At 41.2% G+C, this 15,604-nt stretch overlaps 1 protein-coding gene across 10 annotated transcripts in view; it reads left to right on the forward strand.

Moving 5' to 3' along the window:
• Positions 1 to 15,604, forward strand: part of BTRC (beta-transducin repeat containing E3 ubiquitin protein ligase) — a 126,952-nt gene that overhangs the window by 101,730 nt on the left and 9,618 nt on the right. For all 10 annotated transcript variants that reach the window (XM_032115511.1, XM_032115516.1, XM_032115515.1 and 7 more), the window contains 8 exons: positions 807 to 993; positions 4,873 to 4,969; positions 5,848 to 5,985; positions 6,464 to 6,582; positions 8,884 to 9,133; positions 9,802 to 9,920; positions 14,129 to 14,239; positions 14,845 to 14,923. In XM_032115511.1, the coding sequence (XP_031971402.1) occupies positions 807 to 993; positions 4,873 to 4,969; positions 5,848 to 5,985; positions 6,464 to 6,582; positions 8,884 to 9,133; positions 9,802 to 9,920; positions 14,129 to 14,239; positions 14,845 to 14,923 (1,100 nt within the window). The remainder of the gene's footprint in view (positions 1 to 806; positions 994 to 4,872; positions 4,970 to 5,847; positions 5,986 to 6,463; positions 6,583 to 8,883; positions 9,134 to 9,801; positions 9,921 to 14,128; positions 14,240 to 14,844; positions 14,924 to 15,604) is intronic.

A 15,604-nucleotide genomic window follows, 5' to 3' on the forward strand; every position in this document is an offset into this window, starting at 1 on the left:
TTGAGTTGGTAAGGGCACATTTTTACTGACTACATCCATCCAGTTAAGGAACATAGCATAACCTTCCCTGCCCCCAGCTACGTAGACATTACATTGAGCTGTTTGGTGCTAACCAGGCAATTGCTTTACATTTCACTCCAGCCATGTTGAAGTAAAGCCAGTCCTGGTATTCATACCAGGAAATGATATTATTTTGGTTCATATTTTTCCTTCACCCACTAAAATAAATGAAACTAGCAAACCTGCTTCACTTTCTCTTTACATAGCTTCTCCTTTCCTCTTGACATCCCTGTGCATCTGCATATCCTTCCCTCCCCCTGTCTAAAGGTACCACTACCCTTCAGGGCACACATTGGGAATATATATTTTTTTTCTTCATTACATTTAAAAGCTACTGCTTTAGCAAAAACAGCTTTTGAGCTGTTGCAACATGAGAACAGCTGTAGCAGTGAAATGAGAAATGGTCCTAATATAGAGAGATTTTGGGGGCCGCGTTGCTGAGTTGGAAACGCCATCCATAGAATATCCCCCTAGTGCTAAAACCCATTGAAATAGATTGGAATGACTTCTTGGATTCTTTATTATTTTTAATGACTTGTTGTGCTATATCCAGAGGAAGTTGGAGAGCACTGCTCACTCCTGAACTTAGCCTCAAATGCTCTTCTGTGCATTTGGTCCAGCTGCGCATGCAGAAGAGGAGTTGGGAGAGTGTATCTTTGTACTAGTAGGGGGAGTTGTTTGAAACTCTTTGTCTGTCCAGCAAATAATCTTCTTCTGTTGTTGTTGTTGTTATTGTTCTCCCCCAGCTCGGGGATTGGATCACATTGCTGAGAACATTCTGTCATACCTGGATGCCAAATCTTTGTGTGCTGCTGAGCTGGTGTGCAAGGAGTGGTACCGAGTGACGTCAGATGGGATGCTGTGGAAGAAGCTCATTGAGAGAATGGTCAGGACAGACTCCCTGTGGAGGGGTTTGTCAGAGAGGAGAGGATGGTAAGGAAACTGAATCTTCACCTGTTTCGCCCCCATTCAGGACAGTAGGGGTTGTGTGTTTCAAACCATATTTGAAGAGGGTTATTCACTACATTGAAACATTATGTTTGTTCCAAATGACAGTTGCTTACATCAAAAATCAGGGTTTGGGCAGTTAGGGTATCATTTGGCAATGTGGGGGATTTTTTCCTCACCTTCCTCATCTGATCATGCTCTTACCCCACTGTGAGAAGTGAGATACACAAACTGAGATTTTTACACCCAGCTGTCATTCAGTTCAAATGAAGAAGCTGTGTGTGCCTCAGGGGAACCCTAAACCGGTCAGCAGTTCAGCGCAGAAGAGCTTTTTCAGGAGTGGCAGTGGGGCAGCATGTGCTATGAATTAGTTCTTTCCTGATAGGTCTGTTTGTTTTCCTCAGCAGATTTTCACTGTTAGATATCTGTTTAATTTTCAAACTGGAAGCTGAGGGTAGGTACCACGGAGAATAGGGGACTTTAGAAATGCAGATAGATTAGTTAATAATCATCTGGAATAGCCTTACTACAAATGTAGGTCTCACTCAAGTTTGAATCTGCTCTGCTAACATTTCATTAGAACTTTCCCTCTCAGGGGTACACCCTTTAATACATAATTTTTTTTTCCAAGGGTGTCCCTAGGATGTTGGCAGAAGGGAAACTGGGTATGAATATTTCATAAACAAGATAAAAGTGACAGCTTAGGCATTTTGGTTGCTATTAAAAAGAAGAAGATACAGAGTTGCAAACAAAGACTCCTGGTTTATGGTTAATTTTGTTATACTGTTTGTCTTAGTAAGTAAAGGCAAGTAAATCAGGATTATGAGACATTCTTTAAAAATAAATACTGTTTTGATCTGCTTCCAATAGTGCAGTGTTTCTAAAGAGTGTAAAATAAACACAAGCATGGCAGTGGTAACTTCTACATTTCTTTTAGTGCCTTATTCTCTCTAGGACTTCCATTTTTTCTCCCTATTTTTGAGGTCACAGTAAGTCCTAAGAGGAGCTTGAGAGGTCATTTAGTCCCTTTTGTTTCCCATAGGCAGAGACAGGTTTTTCTTAACTCATCCCAAATGTTTGTGTTAGCTTGTTCTTAAAATCCTCTACTGATGGAGATGCCTGGAAAAGGAATTCCACAGTTTCACTTTTTTACTCTTTCTAACTTCAGTGTTTGAAAGGTTTTCTTGATATCTAGGCTGTCTTCCTAGCTACACTTTGATTTGTTACATTTAACCTGCATAGGTAAGCAGGACAGTTTCTCATTCTCCTTTTTGCAGTAATCTTTTCTGTGTTGGAAGATGACCATGTTTCCTATGTTTTGGCTGCACTAGCCAACCATAATGGTGTACTGTCTTGTCTTCTTACTATTTTTGGTTTTCTCTGTTTAGACCCTTCCCAATTACTCTACTCATTCTTGGAGTATGGTGTAATCAGCTGAGTGTCTTCTGCCAAGGCATCACTGGTGTTTTCTCCCTCCACACTTTAGAAATAACATTAGCACCAAAAACTAGTCATACAGACATATGACTTTTCTAAAAGACAGATGCAAAATTTTGCTTCTTATGTCAAGGACAGTCACCCTGTTACTGCACCTCTTCTTCAGCTTTGTCCTCACATGGGGCACCATTTGTTGAGCTTTTGATAGGATACCCTTCCTTCTTGGACCAGGGTAAATGAGCAGAGGAGGCTGCTGTTCTGCTAAGTTCTTTATTTCATAGTCTCATAGCTTTCTTGAAGGCAGAGTTCAGGAGGGTTACATGATAAAGCCAAGTAGCAACAGCAAACAGCAGGCAGAAAACAGCTTCTTCTTCTAGTTCTAGTTCTCTATAATTTTTTTCTTACAGAAATGTGTTTCTTATGGAAGTGTGCTGGAATTTGCTTTGACACAACAAGAGCATGTTGTGCCCAAGTCTTTCAGATTGCCCTCTGGTTAACTCTGTGATGAACAGGCAGATCTGTGTGGTTAAGAGATGCAGACAGGAAATACCCAATGCAATTGCATCTCTGCAATATAGAGCATTATAGCTTGTAATCAGTGCTAGCTCTGCACATGGCACAAGGAGATGACTAACTGGACAGTTCAGAATGATGGGTGACTGGTGTTATTTGGTTACAGCTCCTCAATTTGCACATGAGCTGTCTGATTTCAGCATTTGCAGCTCGTACTTTACAACAGAACTCCCCCCGTTCTGCAGCTTGGCAGCCTTCACTGGCAGATTGTCAGGGAACAGTAAGGGTTACACAGATTTAGAGAAATATAAAGCAGAAGCCCAAAATCTGGGCATGCTTGTGTCCATCTGATTGAATTGGCTGGCCATCAAAACCTGCAAACAATAGTTCCTTTTATCCCAGAGCCACAGCACAACGACTACTGGGATGCCATGGAAATTCCAAGCAATCCTTCAGCTGAACAGTAAACAAGTAAATCTACATGCAGCAGGGCAGGACTTATAGGTAGCAACCAGGCTTTGTGTTAGATTAGCTAGTAAAGTTAGAAAGAATAAATAGGTTTTTAGTCACATAGCCTTGTACACAGGTTTTTGTAGACCTGCCCCAAGTTTTCCAGGATGTCTCTGAGGTATTCTGTTATCTCCAAAGAGGTTTTCATCTTCCTTGGCCAATAATATTAATTTTCATTAATGCACTTCCAGGCTGGATCACAGTAAATAGGCATCTGTCTAGTTAGTGGTTTGTCTGCATCCATGTGTGCTATCTTCACGTGTGTTTGTTCCCATATGTGTGTCTGCTGGTCATTGTATTTGAAGAATCAGGTGACTGCTCTGTCCAAAGACAAAAGCACCTTTCTCTCGAGTTGTACGTAGAATACTTGATTTTAAAAAGTATCAAAAGTTCTTTTCCTGAGCATTTGTCATTTTGTTTGTCCAGTCCTGTAGTTTGGTACTGCCTTACAGCCTAAAGATTTTGGTTCACTGTTGTGATCTCCCTAGTTCAAGTGCATCAGGGCAGCTAATGTACAGTCTCTGAAATGAGTTTCGAGGTATACTGTATGGAAAGGACAAGAACGAAGTGCACAAGGAAGTATTGAACAATTAATTATGCTGTAATGGAGCAAGAGAGGGAGAAGTGGAGAGCTGGCCCAGTGTAAACTCTGTGCCTCTGATGCCAGGATTACACTCGGAGGCATTTGTGCCTCTCTCCATTTTGTGAGGCATGTTGCCAGGCAGAGCAGCAGTTAGTACGCCCATGGTGGGGTTTACTAGCTTCCACACCGTGTTTGGTGGCTTCTTAACTTCAGGATGAGGAATTAAAGTTTTTTACACAGCAGGCAGTGATTGCCGTTTACAGATTTTTTTGGTAACAAAACTCTAGCTTGGGATATGAGTATTCCAAATCAGTGTTGAAATGAGGGAGGCACCACAGATGAGGTGTTGCTTACCAAAACAGAGTAGTAGCGGTAAAATGTCCATGTACCCAAACTGATACTGTTCCTGCTAATGCAGATAAAAGCTAGCCTTGAATGCCTAGTGAATTTGAGGGTTTCTTGGCTTCTTTCATTTACTTTGCATGCTTTCTTTTAAAGGTGACCTCTGATAATGTGTGTGAATATTGCAGGCATGAACCACTGTCAACCCTTACTGAGCTGAATGGGCTCATGTCCATAACAGACAATTTATTTCCCTTCCCCGAGTTATTGGACACAGATTTTTCTTGGGTATTTCAGTGTTAAAATGCAACACTGACGTGTTGCAGGGCGAACAAACAAGGAACCATCCCATCTTAATAAATTAAGTTTGACTGTGAATCTGTCAGCAGTGGTTACCCATTCGTAAAATGCCAGGAGGACCTTTCTCCAAAATGCTGAAACATGATTTGTGTTCAATGGAAGTGTTCTTTGTCTTCCAGGGGGCAATATCTGTTTAAAAATAAACCTCCTGATGGAACTGCGCCACCCAACTCCTTCTACAGAGCACTTTACCCCAAAATTATACAGGACATAGAGGTAAGAAACAGCTGCCAGATGTGGTGGTGTTTCACTGTTGGTTTTTTAGTTTTGTTTTCTTCAAATGTTCCTGATTTATTCATGATGCTGAAGTTCTGGGGATATTAGATTACAGTGTAGTATTTCATTAAATCTGACATGTCTATGTTTGTCTGGAGTTTGTAGATCTGGGATAGTTACATAAGATCCTGCTGCTCCTTTAGACAGAGGATGAGTTGGATTGTTCAGTGAGCTGTTTGCAGGTGGAGTCTCCACACTTTGCACATCCGATATCACAGCGTCACTGCAACATCTTGCTTTTCTCTGTTCCGCAGTACTTTGCTCCTCCCAGTGCAATGAGACCTAAATGTTAAGGGAAGATATCAAGAACTGAGGCAGGAAGAAAGTGCATTCCTAAAGTCTGCAATCCTAAGACTCAGGAAAACAGGAAGCAGCTGAGCACGTTTTCCTTGCATTTAGTGTGAGCAAAATGGCATGTTCTGGTTGTTTCCTAAAGGCAGAAGCAGTGCTCAGGCACTGTTGTGACAAGTTTGTGCAAGCACTTAGAGCTCAACTGAGACTTTCTCTTCAGTTGTTTAGCTGTCGAATCACAGGGGGTTAAAGGTTGGAGATAGAAAAGAGCTTTTAGGTTACTTCTTCCTCACCATTCTCAACAGCACAGTCTAGTTTAGCCAAAATATGTTTTCCAAGCATTTATCTGTTTAATTGGATTTATTACATATATTCTAGAAAGCAGGTATGTCACTGTATGGGCCTGATTGCAGGAAAAAGCATGAAGAAAAGTGTCTGCTGCCTTCTCAACCAAACAAAAAAAAAGGAAGATAGTTCCATGCTTTTTTTTTCCCCTATGTCTCATTTGTCTCCTGTCTCTCCTCAAGACAATAGAGTCGAATTGGCGGTGTGGAAGGCACAGTTTACAGAGGATCCACTGCCGAAGCGAGACAAGCAAAGGGGTTTATTGTTTACAGTATGATGATCAGAAGATAGTAAGCGGTCTACGAGACAATACTATTAAGGTGAGAATGCTCCATCATGGCATACTAATGGCTTGGAGTGCCTATGCCATAAATAATACTGTCCTAATTTCAGTGACACCTACCCAGTCTCTTGTTGGTAACCTAGCCTTCTCCTTCTCCTTCCCCCATCTCCCACCAGCACGGCGGCTACGCCTCTTTTATCCGGCTAGAGAGACCCTGTTTTCAGACAGACAAGCTTTGCTACCAGAGTTTCTGTCCGGCAGTAATTACAGGCTGTGTAATTACTGGGCCCTATACCCTAATGAGATGGGTAAAACCAATATTCATAGTAAAGCCAGTAATAGCAAAGATGTCAATGTATTGCACCAAAGAGCCTGTAGAAGATCAGATGCCACTAAAGGTGTTCTAAGTGCCCTGCAGATGATGTGTTGTAGTGAAAAACAGTCTAGTCAAACTAGTAAGTGCTGAAAGATTAAAACTTTACTAACTGTCTGGTTTTGAATATTTGCTCTCTTAGATCTGGGATAAGAATACATTGGAGTGCAAGCGAATTCTCACCGGACACACAGGTTCTGTCCTGTGCCTCCAGTATGATGAACGGGTGATCATTACTGGATCTTCAGACTCAACAGTCAGGTGTGTGCTTATGATTTGGACCTTTCTGTTTGCCTCTAAGATTTTAGCTTTGCAAGCTGCTGAAATGATCTCTTCTTAAATGTGTGCTGTTTAAGCAGTTCTGTGAAGTAGTTCAGCATATTTGTCCTTGTTTATCAGATGTCCATGCAAATCGCTGTCAAGGAGAAATGAGAATCTAAGCCAAGGCCAGTCAAGGTCAAGATGACTTAGGAAGGCCATCTGGCATTTCACCAAGGTTTTGCATGTTTTGGCACTCCCTGAGAACGTTATAAATTCTCCTTGAGAATAACTTTTTAAGAGTTGAAATTTTCAAAGCAAGTTTGAAGGTTTAGTCATTCATTGTCACTTAATTTTAACAAAATATGTATGACTAGCTCTCCCATGACTTTAAATTAAATTTCAGCATGATGTTTCTTTTCATTCAGTCTTTCTAACCTTTCTTTCCTTCAAGTCTCCAGCAAAAGGCTGGACACCTCAAGGTAGCACTTGTGGTGCATGCTGTGCAGTTGTGAAGTCCACTTGTCATACTAGAGGATACCAGAGAGTGTAAGACCCATACTATAAATACAGGCACATATGGGTTAATGAATTGCAATATGAACTTGGATGTGAAGGGGCAGGTCTGACTTCTCCATGTTGTTGTATACTCCCTCCTTGTCAGAGTACAAGCAATGCTCATGCAGTGAGGTTAGACACCAAAAAGCTGCATTGGTGGCCTTTTCTGGAACTATTAGCATGCATTCCTGTGGCTGCAAGCTCCTCTGTGCTTATGTGTAAGCTACTACTGTAGCTAATCACTATTAAATTGAATTCCTGACATGTGATGCATGCAGTCTTGCAGTTCTGCTAGGTTTTGGGGTTCTGTCATTAGTAGGAATCCAGAATTTTGGCAACACCTCCTGCCTGGAGGTGGTGTGGGAGCTGCACTGGGCTAAACAGATCGCAAAAGGAGAAGCTGATGTTTGTAACAAGCACTGTCATTTTCTGTATCAGGCCAGGCAGGCCAAATTGCAGACTGGCTACTTGCCCAGGAATACTTTGTCTCCCACTGTATCTATAAATGTTTGTGCAGACCCCAGAGGCACATAGGATGCATCACTTTTATCCTTGGGTCTCCTCAGGAAGAGAGGCTTCATCCAATAGACAGTACAGATGGGCTCTTAATGCTTCTGAGATCTCAGGGATGCACTTGTCCAAAGAAGTCAGTGGGTCTCCAGCTCCTGTTCAGTTTGGCAACCCTGTCTGCAAACTGTTTGTATGTTAATGGCTCAGGTCTTCAGTTCTTTCTCCTTTGCATTTTCTAATTGGAATGCAGTTTTCTTTCTCATTTAGAGTCCATAAGTTGATGCACTTCAGTTTCCATAAGTTAGAAAATAAGACATTAGAAGTCTTTCTCACATCTTGCCATTTCTTACTGCTTGCCTTATTGGCAGCGGAAGGTTTTAACTTCTGCAGTGTCTGATGTATCTGATGATACAGCCATTTTCTGCTTTCATATAGTGTATCTGGGATACAGGTGTCATAGTGCCTCCTCTTTATGGAGGGCAAAAGAAATTTGCCAACAGAATAGCCCAAAAGAAATATTTTTAAGGCTTAAAATCTTCATTTCAAGTGCTAGAAGTTCTGTATGAAGCTTCTGTCTAACATGCATCTTAAATTATCTTTCAGTTGAAACAGTTGGTTCCAATAACATTAAATTGACGTAAATGCTATGTCTTAATTTGGGTATTCAGCACATTCCTGGAATGTAGCTGTGTACCAGATGCACTGCAGGGTAAATTCAAATCATGGTGCAACTTCTGGCAATTACTTGTATTTGTTTGAAAAGAATTGTCTTGTCTTCTGCTTCTGTATAAACTGGCACTTGAGCTGATAGTCCTGTGAGATAGGTCAAAAATTAAGCCTGTCAGGGAACTTACTTCTCCACATTGACTGGAAATTAAGTGTATAATAGGCTGGCACAACCAGGAAACACCAGTTTTTAAGGCCATCAGTCTTCTAACTTTCCTCAGCACTAAATTCCCTTAATTAAAGAATGCTTTTTTCCTGGGTGCGTTATTTTTGTGGTGTTAACTGCATTGCAGAGTTTTTGGCTGCTGGACTGTCTCAATGTACACATAATCAACAGATTTATCTAATACATTTTTTAATGAACTATTTAATAGATGTAGATATAACTTGTGGTGTTTGCTTCTCTAATACCACTAGAGAGTCAATTACCTCTCCCTCTCTCGCTCTGCAGAAAATGCACTGTGCAGGTTTTTAACTCTCTTCTCTCTGGTTTGAAATCTGAACCTGCAGAGTGTGGGACGTGAACGCAGGCGAGATGCTGAATACACTGATCCACCACTGCGAAGCCGTGCTGCACCTCCGCTTCAACAACGGCATGATGGTGACGTGTTCCAAAGACCGCTCCATCGCCGTGTGGGACATGGCTTCCCCGACAGACATCACCCTGAGGAGGGTGCTCGTGGGGCACCGAGCTGCCGTCAACGTAGTGGACTTTGATGACAAGTACATTGTATCAGCATCAGGTGACAGAACTATAAAGGTGAGGTGTTTCAGAGGCTTTCTGTTTGTAGCACTGGGGTATTTATTAATGAAGAACAGTGACCACACAGGGAAGATGGCCCTTGGCCGGATCTTCCTTTAGAAGCAGTGTTCTTCCTCCTGCTCATTTGCACTCATTCCTCCTCAGTTGAGCTTGCACAACTCGTTTAGAGAGCTTATGGTAAATCAGATCCAGGTACAGCTGCAGTTGAAAAAGAACAATTTTTCCTGTGTTGTTTTTCTACATGACCACTTCCATAGTCTGTTCAGTCATTTAAACAGTTGTTAGAGGGCAGCATGGGGACAAAAGTGAAGGTGAGTGGATAGGAGACACTTAAGTGCATCTGCTATGATCCCAGTCTGCAGCATTAAAGAATCTATAGATTCAAGAGAATCTATATCATGTGTAAATAATAGCCCAAGAATACTAAACCTGGAAGCTAATTTGATACTGTGTGGCAAAAATCTTCTGTGTACAATGACCCAACCTGCTATCAGTTGCAGACTATAACCGCAGGTCATCAGAGGGGTAATTTTCCCAGTCTTAATGATAGCATCTTCATTAAGAGTATTCTGGATGCATCTATGTATCATACAGACACCATCTTTTGTTAGTCTCTTTGTAATAATTTTGTCTCTGTGTGGTTCCCTCCCCCCTTCCTGTCACAGGTATGGAACACTAGTACCTGCGAATTTGTGCGCACCTTAAATGGCCACAAACGAGGCATTGCATGTCTGCAGTACAGAGACAGGCTAGTAGTGAGCGGCTCTTCAGATAATACCATCAGGTGAGAGACAAACTCCTCATCGAAGAGTTCTGTGCAAGCACATTGTCTCTGGTGCCCTGGCACGTGCAGAGGTTAGGCAACTGAAGTGCTCTGTACCCTTGTCAACTTTGAAATATGCTTTCTTTGGTATAGAACATTGGGAACTACTGGAAAGAGATATTAGAAGCCTGTTTTACTGTGTTGTCTTTCATCCTCTACATCTCAAGAGTCCCATACTAATCAACAAGTTGCATTGCTCTGACAGTTCTGGTATATGAAAGAGCTGGCAAGTACCACTTTCTGTGATGTCCTCTTGTGATATTTTAATTGGACTATGTGTCTAGTTAAAGGGGTCAGATTTGCAGTAAGAGGCATTTAATCCTCTGCAGAAATCCTCCTGGGCTCTCGCCAAACTCTTCTTGTGGTACTTGGCACCTGGTTAAGTTTGGAACAGCTGGTTTAGAGCATGAAGTTCAGTTTGCTGCCTTTTACACTTCTCCAGCTGCCCTGGTTGCAATCTGAGATTTAACTCTTTCTGGTATCATGAGCCAGAATTTCTCCCTGCATCCTGCAGCTGCTAGGAGAGGGATGTCCCACTAATTTCAGGATGTACAGAACAAGCTTGAATATTAGTTTATGTGATGCAGGAAAATGGCTCTGTCATGGAAATGGGAGTAACAGCAACCTCCCTTTTCCCTTTGTCATTTCTTTACAGTAATAGTCTGCCTTCTGATAAAACTTGAAAGCTGGACAGTGTAAGCAGGAGCCCTTCACTTCACATGTCAGTAATAATTTTTCCTCAGTGAGAATGATCCATGCTGTTGTTTGCCTGTGGACTTGGTTTGCAACATGCTGCCTCTCCCTGCTCTGCATTCTATAGGAAAACAGCGGTCCTTGGGTTGACATCACCAGGACACTGTGCCAGGTTTTAGTACAGGGCTGTCTGAGAGCATGACCAGGAGAGCTGAAACTTTCATCTCTTAATCAAGGGAAGAAGTGTTACAGGGACTGTGTAAGAGCAGCACCACTTGGTGAGAACTTCTGCTCTTCAAAGAGAAAAAAATAAGCCTCTGCAGTTGTACTGTGAAACTTGGTCTCAGAAGTAGAATAAGAAATAGTTAAATACTACAGCAGTTAGGGAAGGATCTAAAATATGCAATGATAATAAAAATAAATGTCAAGATAGTGATAATGCTAAACAGGAATACAGTTACTTTTATGCTTGTATTGGACAAAATCCCTGCTTGACAGATAAATTGTGCTAGAATTTCAGGAATGTTGACAGTGAATCTTAATGGAAGTCAAGTTTAGCAGCAGTGTGATCAAAGCAAAACACTTACTTGATGCTAAAAGACAGTTTTCTCCCAGCCATTAGCAGAGGGCACAAGTCAGTGGAAGAATGATTAAGAAAAAGGTTCCTAAGTCATCTTTGTGGATGGCTTGGTGCTTTGTAGTTTTGATTTTAATCCACTACCAGATGTTGTGTGCTGGACTTCAGTAGAGGCTGATACAGAACTTAAAAGTTCATTATACCTCAGGTGCAGGGAAACTTTTTTCCAGAAGATGACTTTGTGATTTCTAGTTTTGCAACTGCAAACATTAAGGACATGTGAAGTAGCTGAGACTTCTGCAGGGAGACTTCACATTGAAAAATTATTTAGGTTTTGATTTAGGCCAGAAATTTCACCAGTGTAAGAGGACACAACTACATAGACATCACTATCATTGTGCTAATTTCCATCTAGAAGGAACTTGTCCATCAAGTTTAATCCAATCACTTCAGTATCTTAGCTTCTAAGGCCAAAGTTCTCAATTGCTACAGACAAACATGGTGTAGAAAAAAGGGAATCAGAGAATTTAGTGCAAGAAAATAAAATAAGACTATATCATCTTGGGTTAAGTTTTTAATGAGTTAGGTTAGTCTTCAAGTATATATTCTGTTTCTAGTATGTGCACACATAAGGATCTGATACTGATCTGTTTAGACAACAGCATGCTAAGAGATGGGGTTTCCAACTTACCTGCCTTCTGTACATCTCCCAGCTCTGCTTTCAGGTGAATTAAAGGCTGAGATAATTGCAGACCTCCCTCTACTTCCAGAAGTTCTCCCAAAGTTATAGGAAGGAAGAGTGGTGGTGTTTTTGACTGCGTACACTTTGTAGTGATTTTTTTTTTTAGTTAGTTCTCAAGCCTTAAATTTAGCTCTTTTACTGTTTGTTCCTTTGAATATTTAAAGAAGTAGAAGTTAGAGAAACTTATGAAATCTGGGAAGTACCCTTGGCACCAATTCTGCTAGAAGACCCTACTCTTAATAGCAGTTATCCCTTTGTACATGAAGGCCCATTTGCCACGTGACAAGGGACATGATCACCTCTTGTAATCCCATTCAGATTCAGGTAAAACCTCAGACTGGGACCTAAAAATACAGGCCTGAGTTAGTGTGATGGAGCTTCCCAGAGCTGCTGGCAATTTCAGGATCAATGGCAAGGAATGAAAACACACGGCATGAAAGTTCCTGGCACAAGATTGCTCCTCAAATCTTTCTTCACCAGTTAATCTCTGGCATTGTCCATCCTGTTTACAGTCCTTGACAGACGTAGTGCTCTCTGACCAGCCAGAGTGCCTTTGGCTGACCTTTGCCATGGAGTTGCTTGCTCTGACCTTGACTGGTGTGCTGTACTCTAGTGAGAACTATTGGGTCCTTCACAGATTCCTGAAGGATCCACTTCACAGATTGAAGAATCACTTTGTGCTCCTTGTTGGCTTCAAACATGTGCATAAACTTATCCTTTCTCGGTTCTACAGTGACAAAAGCGTTCTGTTCATTCCTCTGTTGTCCAAAGTGAAAGCAAGTTGTTGTGGCAAGACAGCTGCAGTCATTATCCACCAGCCTTGGGCACACATCAACTGGATCTGGATTATTCTCTGGGGAACCTCAAGAGTAAAATATGTGGGGATGGTTTATCTCTTTCTTTGTCTCTCAAGCAAAAGTGACCTGACCTCTCAGCAGCTGTGCTGCTTCAAGATCTGTCACCCAGAGAAATTCCACATATTTCCCCATATTTCTCACTACTGTGAAGTTCATGCCAGTCAGAGCACTTACTGAATGAGCATTTGAGAACATCCATGACTGCTTTCTTTCTGCTGTGTGTCAGGGAGCCGGAGCAGATATTGCTATTACAAGACTACTGTATGAGCAGAGCATGTCTCAGCCAGAGGTGGAACACCTCTAGACAATACATGTCAAAGAATTTCAGTTCTTTTAGGCAAATACTCATTCTTTATCCACGGTAGTTGGGAGTCATGTCAAAGAGCTGGCAAAAGTATGGAAAACAAATAGACTTACTTCATAACTGTTTGAAGTGTTTAACTATTTTTCAAGGTAGCATGCAAGTGTAAAAATTATGTATTTTCATTTATTCTCCATGCTGAAAATCCATCACAAAAGCCAAAACTCTGGGATATTTACAGTTGAGAGAATAAGGTGTTGCTGGGTCTCTTACTGTATACTGGTTTGGGTGCCAGAACCTTTTTAAAATACTGTATTATTAGAAACAGTTCACAGAGAGCCGCAGGAGTTATTTGAGAGCAAGAAGAAAATGCATTACAAAATAATAAACACAGAGCATCCATTTTAGCTTATGCGTAAGGTGCCCAGATTACAGATTAAATTTACCTTCTTGGGAAGAAATGACAAAGGAAAAGGTCTTGTTAATTCTTATACTTGTCACCACTATATGGATGACTTAATTTGTCTGATGGTAGTCTCCAAATCAGAAATGGGCATGTAGGGTAACAGAAAGGGGCTCATACCCTGTGAAGGTGATCATATCAATTGAAACAAGCAGCCAAGGGGATTGGTAAATCTCCCTCTTTTAATATCTTAAAACCAAGGCACGACACTTTTATGAAAAATGAACCTCAGTAAAATAAAGTGAGGCTTACTGTGAAGGTAACTGGGAGATATCCTGTGTTACTAGAGCAGTGGATACTAGACACAACTGGTTTGTGACTCATCTCCCATTACTGTAACATCACAGGGTCATGTGGAAAATCGTGAATCCATTTAACTGTGGGAAAAGGAGTGATGAGTGTAGTTTGTTTCTTCTTTTTTGTTCCATTATAACCTTTATTTCCAAGTTTCCATTAACTACAAGCAAAGACTAAATGTTTCATTGCAATGCTAAGGTATTAAAAAATTCTTAATGCTTCTTTGTACTCTCTTCCAGGCTGTGGGATATCGAGTGTGGGGCATGTTTACGTGTACTGGAAGGCCATGAAGAGTTGGTGAGATGCATACGCTTTGATAACAAGAGGATAGTCAGTGGGGCATATGATGGGTGAGGTTATCAGTATAGTCAATGTTTTGCATCTTCCTGTCTGTCTCAGTGTCTCCCATCCTACTTTGTGCATCTTCTGTATAAATATCAGACTCTCTGTCTGTCATCCTAAGAGGACCTTCTCATGGCCAGTAAATGAGGACCATGCTACAGAGCATAGCTTTCGTTCTTCTTTCGAAGTAAGTCCATGTGATTTGATGTGTGTGGTCCAGTTCTTTTGCTTGTAAGAATATCTGACCAACTCAGCCTGAAACCTCTTCCAGCTCAACCACTTGTAAGAACAATCTTTCCCATCTGTGGTTATGTCTGCAGGACCATTTGCCATTACAGACTAGATGTCTGCACTCCCATGTGTTTCTGTTAGTTATTACCACCTGCTTTTTATGTGTTTTACTTTGTTGACAGTATATTTTTCCCTCCCATTAAGCTCTATAAGCTTTCCAAAGGGGAAATGCAAGAACCAGGTCTCAAGAGCAGAAGGATTGCTGTAATTTTCCTTAAACTGGTGCATTAGCTAAGTTGTACTAACAGGTTTTTTTTTCCATGAGTACTTGCTCTTTTCTCTTTAACAGAACCATGGTGTTTGTCTATTTTTTCACCACTAGGAAAATTAAAGTATGGGATCTTGTGGCTGCTTTGGATCCCCGTGCTCCAGCAGGGACCCTCTGCTTGCGAACCCTTGTGGTAAGAGCTTTTGATAGAGGTGTTGAAAAAAGTGTGCTTGTTCAGGGCCATCTTGAGCTGTGAAAACTCATCCTCCAGTCTGCAGGATCTTGAAATAATTTCTAGGGGTCTGGTTTTTTTGGATGTCCAGCTTTTTTTTAATTTTGCAAGCATTAAAAGTAAGAATCTCTGGACTTTTTACTCCACTCTGGGCTTTTTAACAGTTTTATTCTGTGATTTGAAGTTAATAACTGAAGCCATTTTTGAACTCATCTTTGGAATCCATGGGCCAATGGGTTTACATTAACCTGTGTGTACCTGGTAGTACACGATGCAGTAGTAAGTTCTCTGAATTGTTGACATGAAATTTCTTAAAACTTCTGCATTCCAAATTTGAGGGATGGGAACAAAAACACCCTTGGGATTGCTTTTAACTGCCTTTTGGGTGTTTAAAGAAAAAGCAGGTAAGGACTGAAACAGTAAAATGGCCTTATGCTTAAACAGCAATTGCTCTTTTCATCCTGTGCACTGCTTTCTAGTGCAGGTCCGTGATGGTGTGGTTAAAATGTTATTGTGTGAGTGTTAACAACATTCACAGTCATGTTTAACGGCTCTGCTTGGTCTTGCAATAATGTGGGAAAGTTGTGAGAAGAATGCCAGGATAGCCAAGGCCTTGGGATGGTTCCTGTAAGTGTTCCTCCA

This window comes from Corvus moneduloides, chromosome 8 (assembly GCF_009650955.1).
Source record: "Corvus moneduloides isolate bCorMon1 chromosome 8, bCorMon1.pri, whole genome shotgun sequence".
NCBI classification, from domain to species: Eukaryota; Metazoa; Chordata; class Aves; order Passeriformes; family Corvidae; genus Corvus; species Corvus moneduloides.